General features: G+C 36.9%; 1 protein-coding gene across 7 annotated transcripts in view; it reads left to right on the forward strand.

Moving 5' to 3' along the window:
- The window catches only part of CDC14A (cell division cycle 14A), a 56,788-nt gene that overhangs the window by 13,172 nt on the left and 27,055 nt on the right, over positions 1-16,561 (forward strand). For all 7 annotated transcript variants that reach the window (XR_003572176.1, XM_027892358.1, XM_027892360.1 and 4 more), the window contains exons 4-5: positions 5,382-5,474; positions 9,306-9,385. Coding sequence is in view for 6 of the 7 variants with exons in the window: in XM_027892358.1 (XP_027748159.1) it covers positions 5,382-5,474; positions 9,306-9,385 (173 nt within the window). In the remaining variant the exon portion in view is untranslated. The remainder of the gene's footprint in view (positions 1-5,381; positions 5,475-9,305; positions 9,386-16,561) is intronic.

Raw genomic sequence — 16,561 nt, forward strand, 5'->3', positions numbered from 1 at the left:
TGTCTTTTCCAGATTCGGATTAAGACTTCGATCAGTTTGGGACCTGAATATGGTCTCATGTATTGCTGTTGAAGTGTGTCTTCATACTTTTATAGCTGAACCAGAATACCTTCAATCTCAAGCCCAGGTACCAAGAGGTTCACCCAGGAAATAAGTACACAACTAATAAATATCCTGGGATTTTTTTTTTTTAATGGTTCAGTATTGAACAGGAATGTCTCCACAGTCTTTTTTCTTCTTGTAAGAAAGAGTGCATTGAGTGAGGCAAGCTAATCATCAGAAGTGGCTTCTAAACATGAAGGTTGGATATTATCATGGAAAAAGTAAACAAGGGAGCTAAATTGGAACTGAACTATTGGCTTTGATATTTGCAGGGCTGATTTAACAAACTGTGATGTCACCTTAGTGCAACATTTACATTTGCTGAACAAAGCAAACATACTAACATTGCTAGGTGAAGATTACAGCTGGTGAGGACCAGGACAGAGAAGTCTCAGCACCTCTGGGAGGAGATGCTGTTTGTTGCTGCCAGAGGCTAATTCCAAATAGGCTAATTTAAACTACTATTGTGTAAGAGGGAAGAGTAACCTGATAATGCAACCACTTGTAAGTAATACCTGAAATCAAACAGCTAAAGCTTGGAATACTGCCAGAGTGGTATAGAAACTTACAGTTGAATAGATTCCAGTCTGGCTGATTTGCACTATCCCTGGGGTAGGCCAGTACAGCTGATGTAAGCTTTGATCTTCTAATAGTTAAAATGTATACCAGACTGTGACCTGTTTTAGATACTGCCTGCAGTGGGTAAGTAGTCTTGTAAAACCAAGTCCCAGGGCTCGTACATGTTCCTGTACCTGCATGTATCAGAAGCAGGCATCTGTAGGCCTAGCTGAAGGACTACTGCTCAGCTTTGCTAGTCAAGAATTATGGATTCACAATTTCTACCCTTCTACACCTCATCTTCCCATGTCTGCCCTTCACAAATGTCCCCCAGAGGAGTTTTTAGGCTTCAACTAGCAGGAGTAAGGCAGAATTTAAAGTCATGGGAAGTACCTACTGGACTAATGAGAGAGAAAGTCAGTCCTGTTGGGGCCACCTGCTGCTTGCATATCCTTGCATTAAGGGTTCCCTGTGACGAGCAGCAAGAGGTGTTTGATCAAATGTGCTGCAGATTATCATGGGATGTTTGCTATTGCCATACTGCAACACTTTTTGGACTCTGAGGCAATCACAGTGCTTAAGCCCAGATGACTTGGTATATACTTGCTTGGGTAAGCACTTCATGGGCTTCTCCTAAGAAAAGAGTCTTAAAATGTGACACAAAAAAAAAATAAATTACAAATGTGATGGGTTTTGTATGGATATACTGTCCCAAAAGGAATTAAAGACTTGCACTTGTAATTTTGAAACTTCTGTGAATAGGAACAGAGAAATGAGAGTGTAAGATCTCATTAAAACAAGCAAGTGCACAAACTTCCCTTCCAAAACTTTCAACTGTATCTGTTTCTGGTTTGGGACAGAAGTTAGGCACTGGAGGCGGTTTTCTGTTTTATTCTCTCCTTTCTTGTGGGACTGGTGAGGATGGAGAAGGGTACCAGTTCGAAATGTGCTAATGGCACACCAACATTTTAGAGTAAACTATGGTAACTTTGTGCTGACTGATATTAAAACCAGTAAATAACTCCATTTTGAAGAGCTGAAGAATTTATTCAGATAGCCATTTGCCAAGAAAGTTTGAGGTCAAATCCTGGTTATACCTTACAGGAAAACCTTTTGGACCTTGTAATGCTTCGATGGCTGTGGAGATGATTTTGACTATCCAAGTCAACAGCAAGGAAAAAAATGCTTGGCTGTGCTATCTTTTTACTTGTAATTTGCATTCTGTATGGGAGGAAAATGCTTGACTAAGCAACTGGGGTTCATTTATGAAAAAAAGATTTTTTTTTTCTTCTGTTTAAAGAACTGACTTCATAAAAACTGCTTTAAAAAAATCTTCTGTGTTTTATGTGTGTATAGCCTTACACATTCTCAATAAATCCAGGAACAGAGGTGATCAGGGAGTGCTGCTGATACAAATGATATGAATATTGAAGATCAAAGGCAGGAGAGGAAAAGCACTGGCAGGATTATGAACTATGGGGTTAACATTTTTTTGTGTGCTAACTGTATTGCTGCGGAATCACAGAGGAGTTTGGCTTATTTGTTAATATAAATAAACTGTTGGAACTGTAGTAATTAAAAGCATCTCCTTAGGACAGCCTAAACTTTGAGACAGGGTTGAGTGCACATGTTTTAATAGATCATTATCTGTGAAATTTGCCACCCTTGTATTTACTGCTGTTTACATGTACATATTACATATATATACACCTGTCTCTATATAAAAATATAATTTGCATAGATAAAGGCTTATCAAACACATTGCAGTAATTTCTTGCTTGAACAGTGCAACTGTGTTAAACCATATCCCTTATATGAAATACTGACAAATAACCTGGTGATTTTACACAGCTGTCAATCTAGTAGCGGTCTACCATGGCACTTTCTAAGCCTGTCATTAGTTTTTCTGCAAGTAAATCTCTCTTGAGGTCTGCAAGAAACAGGAACTTATCTATTATTTTTTTTAAAAAAGTAATTTTAAAATGAAAATAACATGTTCTGGAACCCTCTTGTACACCTTATAAGTTAGTTTTAGCACCTAAACCAAAACCTGACATGCTCTCCACGGAACCTCTGCTTTTAATTCAAAAGATTGTATTTTAGTATGTTCCTTTGGGATATATCTTGAGAGATGCTGTTACATTTTGTCTTTTAGTGATGTGTGAAACTGCTAACATTTTCTTACTGGTAAAGAAAAATACTCTTAATGTTTCATAGTGCGTGCCTTTGTTTTAGGAAAAAAGATTACTCACATCTATGTTACCTCAAACTCTTGCTATTCTGTAGGATAGCCTGTTTTGAACAAGTTCTTTTTGAAACATTCCTGGTTCTTCAGAGTTGAGCAGTGTCTCAGGGAACTAAAGCCTTAATCCATTCCGGTGGAGCTTTGGAGCTGTAAAAAGAGTCACCTTCCAGAACTGTCTTGAAAGCTTGTTATCATTGAACCTGTCCAAAGGAGGACACAGAGCTTATTAAATATGGTCAGAAAATCAGTATTTTGGAAAGTAGATCATATAGCTTAGTACTGATAGTGCAAGTGTACTGAGTAGACAATTTGCATGTTAATGTTGACAAAGGCATTGCACTGACACTTCAGGAAACACTTACTGTAAAACTTGGTTTTCTGTAACTAGTGGGCAAATAAAAACAGTGGTTTGTTTCATAGGCTTTGGAAAAGTTAAATTGTGCTGCCATTTTCCAGTGGTTACTATGCTAGAAGCTGTTAATGTCAATTAATGTTAGTTTCAATTTTCTGTTAAAGCTTTAGTCAGGATATATGTTTTTTGAATATCATATAACCCTTACATTTTGAAAATTATGCAATAAAACTGATATATCATTTTCATTTAAATGTTCTGGAAACTTCAGTTTTTCGCTACTTTAGGTACAAAGTGTCTCAAAACTGAAATGACTTGGTACACCCAAATGATTAAAAAAATCCATTCTATAAAATAGAACAAGAAGTGTGGTCTCATTACAGAGAACTTCTGGCTAGCTAGCTTTGCAGTTTAAAATAATGGGTTTGGTGAACTATAAACTGCTGAAAAGAACTTTCCGTTAAAATAAGTACTAGTCAATAAGTTATAATTGAAGTTCTGTCACTGTTGCATAACTACTGTAATCTTATCCCACCTACACATCATGGGTGGAATTGCAGTTAGAGAACACTAAAATTAAAAAATTGAGGAGGGGGAAGAAGGGAGGAATCTTAAAATACTGGGATTAATTTTGTCAAGTTTTAATAATAATTGAATACTTCACTAATTAAATAACTACTTGTGCTTTATATGTTTGCATATACACTGAGGGAGACGTTGCTGTTGGTCTCTAGATACAGCTTCTTCCAATCAACAGCAACCAGCTATTTTGGGAATTACAGTCCCATTTAGACCCTCTCAGTTGCACTGACTCTCACTCCTTCTACCCCTGGAAGTTGTGGCTAACAAGACCAGACTGGAATGTACAGTTAGAACTGCTATTAAAGGTGCTGTTTCTGGGGGATTGGGAGTAAGAAGCTTGCCGTGGTACCTACATCAGTTTTCTCCTGAGTTTATCAGCTATTTGTTTTTTTTGCAAACTTTGGTTCTGTGGTTAAAACTATTCTAAAATCTGCAACAAGAGTTAAGGTGAGAGTAGACACGGATCTCTGGCAGTGAGATACAGCCGGCACTACTTAAACAAATAAAACACTATTCTGCAGCAGTTACCTTATCTTCCACACCCCGGTGTCAACAGTGAAGCTGGGTAACAGCAGCATTGGTGTTAGGGCATTTTAGAGAACGTGCAACTTAAAAATAGAACCTGCTTCAAAGATTGAGAAACGGAAGCCAGTATGTTTGTTGATGACTTCCTCAAAACTGGAGTTGTACTGTTCGTCTGTCAGGACAAACATGCATCATAGTGTTGCAGAATATAATAGAAGTGTAGCAATTCATGAAGCTAAAAAGTTATTAATGCAGTAAATTGTCCAACTTGCCACTTCTAAGTAACAGTTTTGTTTCTTTCTGGCTTTAAATAATTTTGCTGCAGTTTGTCATTATTGTTCTTTTCTGGTGCATGTTGGTTTTGTTTTCAATGGGAGTTTTGTCCATAGGATTCCGACAGAGGCTTCCTTTCTTCCTAAAGAAAGAAGAATTGCAAGTGTTGATTGTTTTCTCTTTGCCTAGCCTTTTCTCCAGGCTTTCCTTTTTTCTTCTTTCTTTTCCCCCACTTTAAATAAATTCACGTTGTTGAAGCTTTATAAAGATGTCTGTTACCCTGTTTTTGTGGAAGTGTGTTTAAACTTACAAAGAGCCTTTTAGATTGATTGCTTCAGTTTTTCTTTTGTGTTCTCCACAGAATTATATGCTAAAGAGATTCAACTATAGGAGGAAGTTTAAATCTGTAAATGTCAATGTCTTTAATCAGTGTTCATAAGGTAGTCTTTCAAATTCTTAAACTTGGGGAAAAAAATTCAGTTTTTTATACTGAATATTTTAGTTCAGCTGCATTTTATAGGATATTTTTTGACAACTAACAAAGAGATCTGCCCTAATACAGCGGCTGCTTCCCTGTACTCTTATCTGTGATGTAAGAAGACTGTTCAGGGTATCAGTAATTTTTTCTCCTTTAATTTTAAGAATATTTTCTTTTTCTTTTCAGTTTGGGAAAGGGATTTTTTTGAAGTGTTCTTAAAGTGCATTCTTCTCTTAGTAAATATGGTGGTTTTTTTCTTTAAACAGTACTTCAGTCTATCAAGAAAGAAGATTGTGTACTACACCAGTTTTGACCAGCGGAAACGAGCAAATGCAGCATTTTTAATAGGTGCATATGCTGTAAGTATTACTGACCACATGGATACTTCTAACCTTCCTTAAGAGACTTCTGCTGTGTGTAAAACAGCTTCTCGAGGGATGGATGCAGATGGTAATTTCATTCTTCTCTAAGCTGTCCTTGGAAATTCTGCTCCACGAGTTTTAGAGAAACCCTGTCTTTACCCTTTAACTCCATTTATTTTACTAAACGTGGAATGGCTTTGGCAGATGATGTGCCTGTTTTCCATAGGATACCATTTTCTTGAATGTCAGAAATTCAAACCACAAACTTACCTTTAAACTTGGCTGTCTTAGGATCAATTGCTCCTTGTGCCAGGAGCGAGATTCGTAGTGGGAAGGAGAAATATTTTTCTCACAGCCTTTCTTAAAGTTCCTAGGCCAGAAGCATAGTGATTGATTTCTTTTCTCAGTTAATTTTCTATGATTGTACCAGCTCTTTGAGATTAGAAAGTCTTTTAGCTATGAACTCTACCAATATGTGAAAGTTAATTGAGAAGGCTTGGTTTATTTGCCTGGTGTTAAAACATTAAGTGTAAAATGAAACGTGGAAAGCAGTGGATCAGGTTCTAGGAGTGGGTTTCCAGTGGTGATTATGCAACTTAGATTGTTCCATTGAACAGCTTCTTAGACCCTATAGCTGTTAAAATATTTTAATAAGAGGTTTGAGTGAAAGTTAAGTCTAAAAACTTCACTGGTAATAGTTTGCCTGGTTCTAAATTGCATCTCGGGAAGATGCATTTCATAAATTTCAGTTTTTACAGTGGACTTCCAGTACGTTTGGTCTAATCATGCCCAGTTGCTAAAATATTGTCCTTGCTCTTAAGAATTCCACAAAAATAACTTCTGTCACAAATTCAGATTAAGAAAAAAATATTTAAAGTGTTACAAGAACAGAAGAACATGTAGACTTCCCTGATCATGCAGAGGTTCCTCATAAATAACCAAGACTACAACACAGACTGGTCAGTGAGGTCAGAAACAGGATGCTACTAGGTTTTGCAAAATCTTATCAGGAACAGCAGAGACTATATGGAAGCTAGTGTTGTTCTGTTTTTCCTTTCATCTGTTTGGAGATTTTAGTTGTTAGGATTTTTAATCTAACCTTCCACAGTAGTTAGTCTTTTCTTAAAAAAGAAATCTTCAGAAACTGTTTTGAAATACCATTACAAGTCCTTTCATGCATACCAAAACTAAAGTAGCCTGGTTTGACTCAATTTGTACTTAGTAGTTTTGGGAGGACAATTAGAGAGTAAGTAGGTCTAACTGAATTATACTTAACTCCCCACTTGTTATCAAATAATTAATTCTTGGAGAAATCTTGAAGGAGAGTGTGTTTTCACCAGTCTGATAACACATGGATGAATGGTGAGCTGAGTCTCTCTTTCCATATTCTTAGGGTATATTTTTTTACTGGTTGGAGACCAAGGAACACCTACCTAGTTGTGTACTCTGTCTAATAAGGCTTGAATTCTTTGGGAGAGAAGAGCAGGAGGAATAATGATCTTGATTGCTCTTGTACTCCTAGAGAAATGTGGCAGAGGAAAGAGAGAACATAGATGTTTGACACTTTGCTGCTCCTGGTAAATCTAGAGCTTTAATTCTACCCTGTAAAAAACAAGTAGTAGTTATCTCTTGCAATTCTTCAGGGACTAAAACTTGATTAATGGGCCAAAATCTGACTTTTAAGCAGTCCCAATGGTACACACTTTTGCACTGTGGCAAACCCTTGAAAGAGTGAACCTTTTTTCCTTATAGGTAGCAGATGGGCTGGCTATATTTCACTCTCATGATTACTTTAACTGTATATTTTAGTAGTAACAGCTTTTATTAGACTTCTGTTATGCCGGGAAGGGAGAAAAGCTGTTGAGTTCTTACAGTTGTAGTTTTATTGCAGCAAATGACTGGGTAATAGCAAACTACTATAGCATGTTCAGTGGTTTGCTTGCAGGAGTTTTTCCCTAGTGTAAAAATTTAAATTGGACATCTCAGCCCTACCTGAAACTTTAAGGGTTTGTTTGCTGGTAATCTAAGTGTGTCACACTATTGCTCAAGCCTGTAATCCCTCCCTTGGAGGGTCAGCAAGTACAAAGGCTTTTCAGTCACTGCAGTGTGCGCAGCCTCTTCTGTACACCTTTCTGCTGATTGCTTTAGGTTGTCTTCTCAGAACTCTTGTGCTAACTTAGCAGCTCCAGAGGGGATCTCCAGATTCTCTAGTTCCAAATACTTCTAATTTTAAAACAGCAGGTGCAGGTGGGAACAAGACGAATCCAAACTGCATTTGCAGTATTGTGGATAAGTGTTAAGATGGGCTTGCAAAATACTAATTCCCTTTTTATTCTGCAAGCTTTTTAGGACACATGATATGAGTTTTCTTGACAGAGGGTATATCTGGCCAGTATCGCTACACATCATGTGCCAGCATAGTGTCCCAGCTGTGGGGAGCTTTATCTTTGATCCATTTCAGTACTGATCCATGCTGTCAGTGTGACCGTGGCGAGTGGAGCAGCAACATTGGAGATTTGAGGCTAAAATACAATTCCAAGTTAGGGGATTGATCTTTTGAATGAAGATCAGTTTGTATAGAGGGTTTTGGTCCAAAATTAGACTAGCTTTCAAAGCATTCAAGTAGGTGGTGGTTGAAAAAGAGATTCTGGACCATCTATTCATTGCACAATGGCAAAGAGATTTTCAGACTTTTATTTTAGTCAATTTTTTGTGTTTTATTTAATCCTTATCTTGTCTTTTCTGTCTGCTTTGTCCATGCTTGAGGAAGAAATGGAAGAAAATCTACCTAATTTGACATCATCTTACAGAGTGCTAAGAATCCCATTAACTTGGGACAAAAAGCTAATTGCAGATGTTCTGGGAGTGACCATCACTTACCTATATTCTAATGGACTCAAGGTCAAAAGTTGAATAGAGCTTTTAGATCAGGAACTCATCTGTGTCTTGGTTAAGAAGATAATTACTAGAGTACCTTATATTCAGTTAAATGTGTGGAGAGCTGTGAAGTGGCCGTGTAGATGCTGGTGGTAAGGTGAACTGATAAGGAGGGAAATGGCTAGGAAAACTGTGGGGCTTGGTTTGCAGTAAATGTTTATATATGTGAAATATACCATCCAAACTGAATGAATTTCATGTTTTGTAAATGAAGTACTTGTTTAATATGCATTCCGAGTTAGAATTGTTTCAGGACCAACTGTACGGTACAAATAGGAATTGAAATTCAAAAATATGTACTTGTATTCTAATTTCTTACTTAAGCCAGTGCAGCCGATTAGAAGAATGAACCTTGGCTTAGGGTGTTACATTAACTATATGTTGGTCCCCCAGTAACATGTTCAGCTTGTTGAATTGGATATTTTTGTTAATTAGTAGTTTGATATTGACAGTTAGGAATCAAAAAATACTTGTGTTGGAAAATCTCCCATTGAGGTGTGGTGGAAAAATGTTTCCTTAGTCAGCTGCCACGATGGTATTTTGACTATTTAAAGTTAGAGAACTCCCAGTATAGATGCCTCTTTTTCATCTTGGTATGATGTTGAGTCTGTCTTAAACTCTCTCAGTTGAGCAATATGTGATTTTTTTTCCCCCTCGCTTTCTTTTTTTTAAAGTAGAGGAATGACACAAAACAGAAATCCCAGTTTCTGTTCACTTGTGTTATTTCTGAATATATCTTTTCTGACCTGTGTATGTCCACAGGAGCAGCTCATGAAGGAGTACAGTATTCTTAGCAGTTTAGTGGGCTGAGGGAAGTTAACGTCTGGATAATGACTTTTCAGGCTCAGGGCTGATTTTTTTTTTTTTTTCCTCTTCCCCCATCCCTTTTAGGTAATATACTTGAAGAAAACACCAGAAGAGGCTTACAGGACACTTTTGTCTGGATCTAATCCACCATATCTTCCATTTAGGTATGTGAACACAAGAAATAAGCCTAACTTTTCTGTTTTGAATTTTGCTAAATAAATTTTTTTCAGATTGCCTTCTCAAAAAAAGGTTTCTTCTCTGATACAGACATTGTATCAAAATGACTGATCCAGAAAAATATTTTTTACATCTGGTGGAATTACTCTGTTTTGTGATAATAAATCATTTAGCTTGATGTAAGTTTTAAGTAAGATTCCTGATCTTGCAAACTGTCAGCTTTTTAAAATAGTTCTCAGCGTGTTTGTAATTTAGCAATTAAACCTTTTCTTCATCATGTATCGTGTTTTACTATTTGGAAGTCATCCAGATATTTTAAATTACTTAGTCTGTAAGTAGGTAGACTTAGAGGAATAAAGGGAGTTGTATGCTGTTATATTTTAGCTTTTACAGAACAAGCACTGATATTCAAGTTATTAAATGTTTTCAATTAATCATACATAATTTCCATCAATCTGTCTTTATTCTCTGTACTAAGGTCATATTGAGACCCAAATCTAAGGAGTTTTAGCTATCATGCTTATCTGATAAAAAGACTTCCAAATTTTTTTGTGATGTGAACAGTGCCCTTGTGCCTTATGAATGAGAATACCTTGTGGTATTCCTATGCAAACACTGGCAATAAAAGTCAACTGCAAGAAGGTCAATATCCTCTTTTTCAGGGGAGTCAGCATTTTACAAGTAGGGTTCACTGTCAGCCAGTGCATTTGTAAATGTAGACCCACCTTGTCTGGATCAAATTCATCTGATTCTTCAGCCACTCAGCAAAGGAAGATCAGATTATCTGTTCTCATACCTTGTATAGGAGCCAGATACAGTGTAAGCTGTTGGGATGGTAGATTTTATATCAGGACCAGTTTGACTATGAAATCTTAAACCATCAAACACGAGTTTTAAGAAGATATTAAATCAGTGATAGCTTTTATTGGCAGAGAGCTTGTACATTGACTGGGTCACTGATAGCTGTCCAAAGCCCAAGAAGTTCACCAAGCTAGTGGTATCTATATTTTTTCAGATAATTATAAAAGATACTTGGTGCAGGGCGTGAGAAAGTCAGTTATTTTAAAAGTCAGTGTTTTTTTAACTTCTCCAAATTCTGTTTAAAATACAGGGAGTGTGATCTACATTAGACAAACGTGCCTTAGCATTGCTTGCATGAGGGTGTGCTCCAGGATCTTCTTAGGCACAAAGATGAGGCTCAGCATCCCATAGTTCTCTGGCTCTTCCTTTCTACCCTTTTTAAAAACAGGAGTGATGTTTCCCCTTTTCCAGTCACTGGGGATTTTGCCTCACTGCCATGATTATTCAAATAGGATGGAGAGTGGCTTGGCAACATCAGGCAGTTCCCTCAGGACCCTGGGATACATCTCATCAGGCCCCACGGCTGAACAGCTGTATCTTGTTCACCAATTAAAGACATTTACTGTTTGGATTTACAGTAAATTGTCTTTAGGTTTTTCTCTCCCCTGCCAAAGTAAAAATTAAGGTGTGTAAGAAGTTGTTCTGACAAAGCAAAGAACCTCATTTGTGAGACCCCAAAACTGTAAGATAGAAAACTTGGGAGGAAAAGTATGTTTGCCACACAGTCTCATATGACCCTACTTGCTCAAATGAAAGGCTACAGATCCTTGCCTTGCAACTAATTCCTTATAATAATGATGTTGATCGTAGTAGTAGTAATAATAAAGCTGCTATTTCTGCTTGACTGATAAGGAGTAATGATTTCTTTGAGGCTGATAGGAACCACAGTAATAAATTTAATGACACAAAACAATTTCCTTTTAAGTGTTTTTAAATGATTATTCAAAGGAATTCATCATGAGTTTGGATTCATATAGTTCTATTTCAGAATAGAATAGTTAGCTACCCTAGGATCATCAAAGGAGGCATCAAACATACAGAAGAAATGCGAAGATTTTCTGAAGATTATATTATATACACAGAGCATTTTGTATTTCCCAAGGAAGAGCATACTGACCAAAAGCATTGGAGAAGGCAATGCCCAGCAATGGGACTACTCAGTTTTTGCTGTCTGGGTTGGCAAAATAATTACAGAATTATAGTTGCTTCACTCCATTTGTCAGCTTTAGGAGAAGAGGGCAATAGAGTAAGAAGTATTCTGGAATGGAACTCCTTTGCAGTCTTTGTGTGTGTGTTTTAAGCCCTAGGTTGTGTTGGCCAAAACAAAAGCACTTTTGACAGGTTGTAGGGTTTTTTGGATGGGTTTTCTCTGGTGTGGATGAGTTTTGGTATTTGGGTTTTGTTGGTTTTTTTAAACACAAAGCTTTGGCTATTTTAGAGGATGGGAGGGAGGCAATCTTCTTGAGCAGAGCCTGGCTGTTTCTAGAAGGAATAAAATATTATGAGCTTTTACTAGAAGAATTAAACATCTTGATTTCTTGAGCATTCTCTCTTGGTGTGAGGCTGGAAAGCACTTAAGTTTCTTTTGAATCTGCTTTGGACTACGTCAGATCTTGGCACAGGATTAGAGCCTAAGCAGATTCTGTTACCTGTGGTGTAGTTTGTCCTGCTGGGAAAGGTGGGTGTGTAATCAACCTGTACCAGAGGTGAGACACAGAGGAGGGAGGAAATAAATGGAAGGATTATGACAAGATAGGAGGCTGGATAAGAAACGGGATGTCTGGCAGGATATTTGGGATATCTGAACTCATAGGTAGAGTTTGGTATAGATACATAAGGAGCTTAAGAATTACTGGACCTGAGGGAAGGGCAAGTAGATCTGATGGTCTGCAGTGGGGCAGTCTAGATTAGGAGGGAATGGGGAAGAAATAATTTAATCCTCCTTCCTTTGTTTTCCAAGACCTTTGAGATATTTCCACCCTGTCCATTCCAGGACATTTGAGAATCTCTGTTGCAAAATATAGCATAATACAGAGGCCCAAGCAATTGAACCCGTACTGGAAGCAGTAGCTCTGCCTTAGGTAGTGTATCTGCTTGACACCAGACTGTACTGGGAAGTAACAAGTTGGTGGTATGAGGAAATTTGCATTCCTTCCACATCTTTAGTTTCTTGGAAAGGACTAAAATGACTTATGTACAATTCAAAACATAAGCCAGATGTCTTACCTCTTCTCTCATACTCTGAAGTCTGTGAAGGAAATAATTGAAGATGTTAATCACTGCGATTCAGTGCTTATTGACTTGAGTTTGTTCTTGCAGCCTGGAACTTAGATATCTAACTTCTGTAGTATAGGTCAGCTCTGTTTGAACAGTTCAGGTGAAGAGTTTATCACTGTTTAACAAGTTTGTTAATTTGATATCTGAAGTGTCCTCTATTTGAAAGAAACAGACAACTTTGAGTAGGTAGAAGCTGCAGGATTGTCAGATTCCTTGTGGAGTACTGAGGTAAGTTTACATGAAGTGATCACTGGGAAACTGATCTACTTTCATCTAGCTCAGTGACCTCAAAAAGCCTTAATCGGCTTAGGTCTTCAGCTGGTGTTTCATTTAAAGACAGCTTCAGCAAATATAGTTCAGAAGTGGAAGGAAATCAGAATACCCCTCTTACAAGATAGATGGAAATATTGTTTTGTTTTTATGGCAGAAAAACTAAAGGTAACTCGAGAGGATAGGCACACTCTGTATTTGAGACACTTCCATCTTATTTTTGGCTGATTCGCTGTCACTTGGTGACGCTCTAGTCTCTTGAAGATCTTACACTGTATCCTCTCACTTCCATTTAAAAAACAGTGATAACACCAGTTAAAATTGTCCAAAATATCAATTACCTAGTGTGAAACAGTTTCATATTTTTCCCTCAAACTGCTCTGTATTTACTTTATGTTCAAGAGAAAAAACCAAATATATTTTAGTATTATTATGTTCGGTCTCTAAATAATGACGTGAATTTCAGAGCTAGATTTTAGTTTGTGGCTTTTGGGGTTTGTTTCTTTACTGGCAAGTGCTGGGGAGACAAAGTGTTTTGTTATTGACAGCGCTTCGAGGTTTGGTGAAAGGGAAAGCATTATGCAGTATTGAGGTCAGCTACAACAACTGCGAAATGGGATGGGGGATATGCAACTCTGTAATGCCGGCTCAGATTCATCCCGAATCCGTGTCTCCTAGAAATATTCACATTTCTCTCGCTTTGAAAGCACATAGAGTGCTATCAGGTAATAGTTAGTAAAACACTGCTTGAAAAACAAGGTGCTTATGCATTTGGCCATAAAAGACTGAAATAATACAGTAATAAAACATGTGATCAGCAACAAAAATCAGAGTGCTGCAACACAGCAGGAGATGTCTCTGTTGTATTATTCTGATATGAAATTAGTTTTCCTTTTTCGTCTGTGCTTTCTTAAACACAGACTTCTGAGTTGAACATAAAAGTGTAAGATTTGAAGTGCAAGTTTCACCTAAATGTTTTTGTACATGCCTATGTGGTCCCAGTGAGTTAAAAATTACTACTGTCTTAAATATAAGCACATGCATTAGTTTTCTGTAAGATACCATGCTGACTGTGTACAGTGGACACAGGAGTAGAAAAAGTTTAAATAAGGACGATATCTGGAATTAATTTTAATTTAATGTAGAATTATATGTTTCTTTAAGATTAGTAAAGGTATTTTTTCTTTACAGTGCTCTTCCTCATAACTCTTAGTCTTCGCATTTGGTTTTACTGTGGAACAGTGTGACCCATTCAGAACCTATTGCATTTTATGCTAGCTAAAGTCAGTATTATTAAGTATTGCTCTAAAACTTTTGGGATATATTTATCATTCTTAGAAAGAAAATGCATGCTTGTGGATCTAGTGCTGTATTTCTAACAGAATTTTTGTAAAGTTTAGTACTAGTTCTGACAGTATCCAGTGTTTTTATCCATGGTCTGGAAATTTGTCTGAAATCAGTAGGAAGGCAGGCTGGCACAAAGAATAGTGAAACTGAACTAGCTGCTCTGCGTTAGCTTTTAAATATTTTGTTTTCTTCAGTAAATACATTAATTCAGGAGGATTCAAAAAGATGAAATTTGGGGGTTTTATTTATGAAGCTTCTTAATGATTTCACATGACTTCTTTCTGACTGATTTCTCTGGGATAGGAAAAGCATTTGATAACCCAGCCTTGGCCTGGAGGAAGTCACTTAGGTAACTGGGGGGAGATTTGTTTTGATTTTCCTTGTAACAAATAAAGTATCAAACAATTAGTGACTTAAAATACCTTAGCCCATTCCCTCTAAACAAAAAGATATTTTACTCGAGTAATTTATTTAAAACATTCAGGAATTCAGGTCACGGTAAACTCCTAATCTTTGCCTTTTGAGTATTTCATGGCCCTTCTTGACATGTAGTCAGCAGTAAGGTTGGCATTGTGCATCTGTCCTCTCTCACATCTCTGCAAAATGCTTTTTGACTGAACTCTAAAGAAATACTGATGCTTCTCTGGAATAATGTGAAATCATCTGTTTGATAGACTGACTATTAAAATACGTCACTTCATAAACATAGTGTGACTTTTTGTCATAAATAAACTACTTTTTTTTTAACATTGTTTTAATATTTAAAACTACTCCGTAAAATGTATCCTGTGACTTGCTGTATGTTCTGAAACTAGTAACGTGGGTTGCATCTCCTAATACTGAATCCACAAGCACTTGCCTTACCTGTACTTCAGATACTGCTCTACTGTGTCAATAGATCCAGCATGCAGAGTCCCCATGGATTATATGTACAACTTCTGCCAGATGAATTTCTTTGTTCTTAGATCTAAAATGTAATACCTGCAGATAGTTTGCCTTAAAGTTCTGGAGCATAAAACAGTAAAGTTTCAGAAAGTTTTGCATCTGGAATTGATTCTAATCAGCCCAACTGTACTTTTGGAAACTAGAGAAGAAAATACAGTGTATTCCTGGATTTACTCTGAAAAGGATTGGGAGTGCTAAAATAACAATTACTGTGGCCTTAAAGAAAAAAAGTTGCATAGATTTTGTTCCATTATCTTGTTCTCCAAATTAGGATAGAAGGAACTTATATGATTTGCTTGTGTTCTCTTACTGGAGTATAGTCGAGAGACAGAGCAAGAGAGAGAGATTATGGCAAGGTCTGATATGCTCAGTATTTGCCCTGGTTCATCAAACACCACGATGCCCATGAAGCCTTAGGTAATATAAGCCACTGCTTCTGGGTGCTGTTTCACTGCCACATTGTACTGTTGTTCATACCTGTTGCTTATGTTTTTATTACACTATCACATTCTGCCACAAAGGATAGATGGGGGGGTGAGTTTTTGAGACGTCAGCTCTTTAAAAAATCATTATAATACTACTACCATCCCTGTGCACGTCACTGGTAATAGCTGTCTGTGGGAACTGTAGCTAGGAATTCATACACCTGGAACTGTGATAGGCTTATCTTGTGCTTCTGGGTCAAGTACATGGTCCTCTCTCCCTCTCTCTTAGTATTTCTTGTTAATGGATTAGAGATTACGTGGCTTTTTCCCTCAGTATTGTTTTTCTCTACTGCACTATCAGATGCCTTATCAGTCAAAGAAGTAGTTATATACATACAGATAAAATATAACAAATATTTTTTATAGCAAAACAACATATAAAACAGAACATGTCTGCTATGATCATATCTTCCATTCATATTTCTCTAAATATTTAATGGGCTTGGATTTTATTTTTGTCAGACACTTCAGAAAATCAGCACAGCCTTCTGCTCTGTGCATATTTCCACTGGGTCCTCACGTTTTTTTGCTCAGAAGACTTTTTTTGTTTGCTAAAATGCTTTTGTGCTAAAATGATCTGTTATCCACCTTTACTTTGTCAAAAATGTATTGTGTGTAAAGCTCATATTTTGCTGCTTTGTTATGTTCTGTTTTATCTACTGTAATGAAAATACTGGGTTCTCATTTTTTAAAACTTCCCTGTTGGGTTTGGATAGGGAAAGTTTATACACACTTAAAAGTTCCCTTTCCAGAACATTATGATTGTGCTTTAATAGTCTAATTATTCAAAAGCTTTTCTAGAGCAGCCTGCCTGTAATATGACACTGCCAAAGATACAGCTTTTCATTTTCTTAAAAATATTTTCTATGAACATTGCTTGCTCAAAACTGCTAAACTTATTCTGCTCTTAAAGAATAGGTGAGAATATTCTGCCCTTAAAGTACTTGAGATTGAAGGACCAGATCAGTATAACAAACT

The sequence above is a fragment of the Empidonax traillii genome, unplaced genomic scaffold (genome assembly GCF_003031625.1).
Source record: "Empidonax traillii isolate 1590-97213 ecotype Southwest subspecies unplaced genomic scaffold, ASM303162v1 scaffold347:size1123457, whole genome shotgun sequence".
Lineage (NCBI taxonomy): Eukaryota > Metazoa > Chordata > Aves > Passeriformes > Tyrannidae > Empidonax > Empidonax traillii.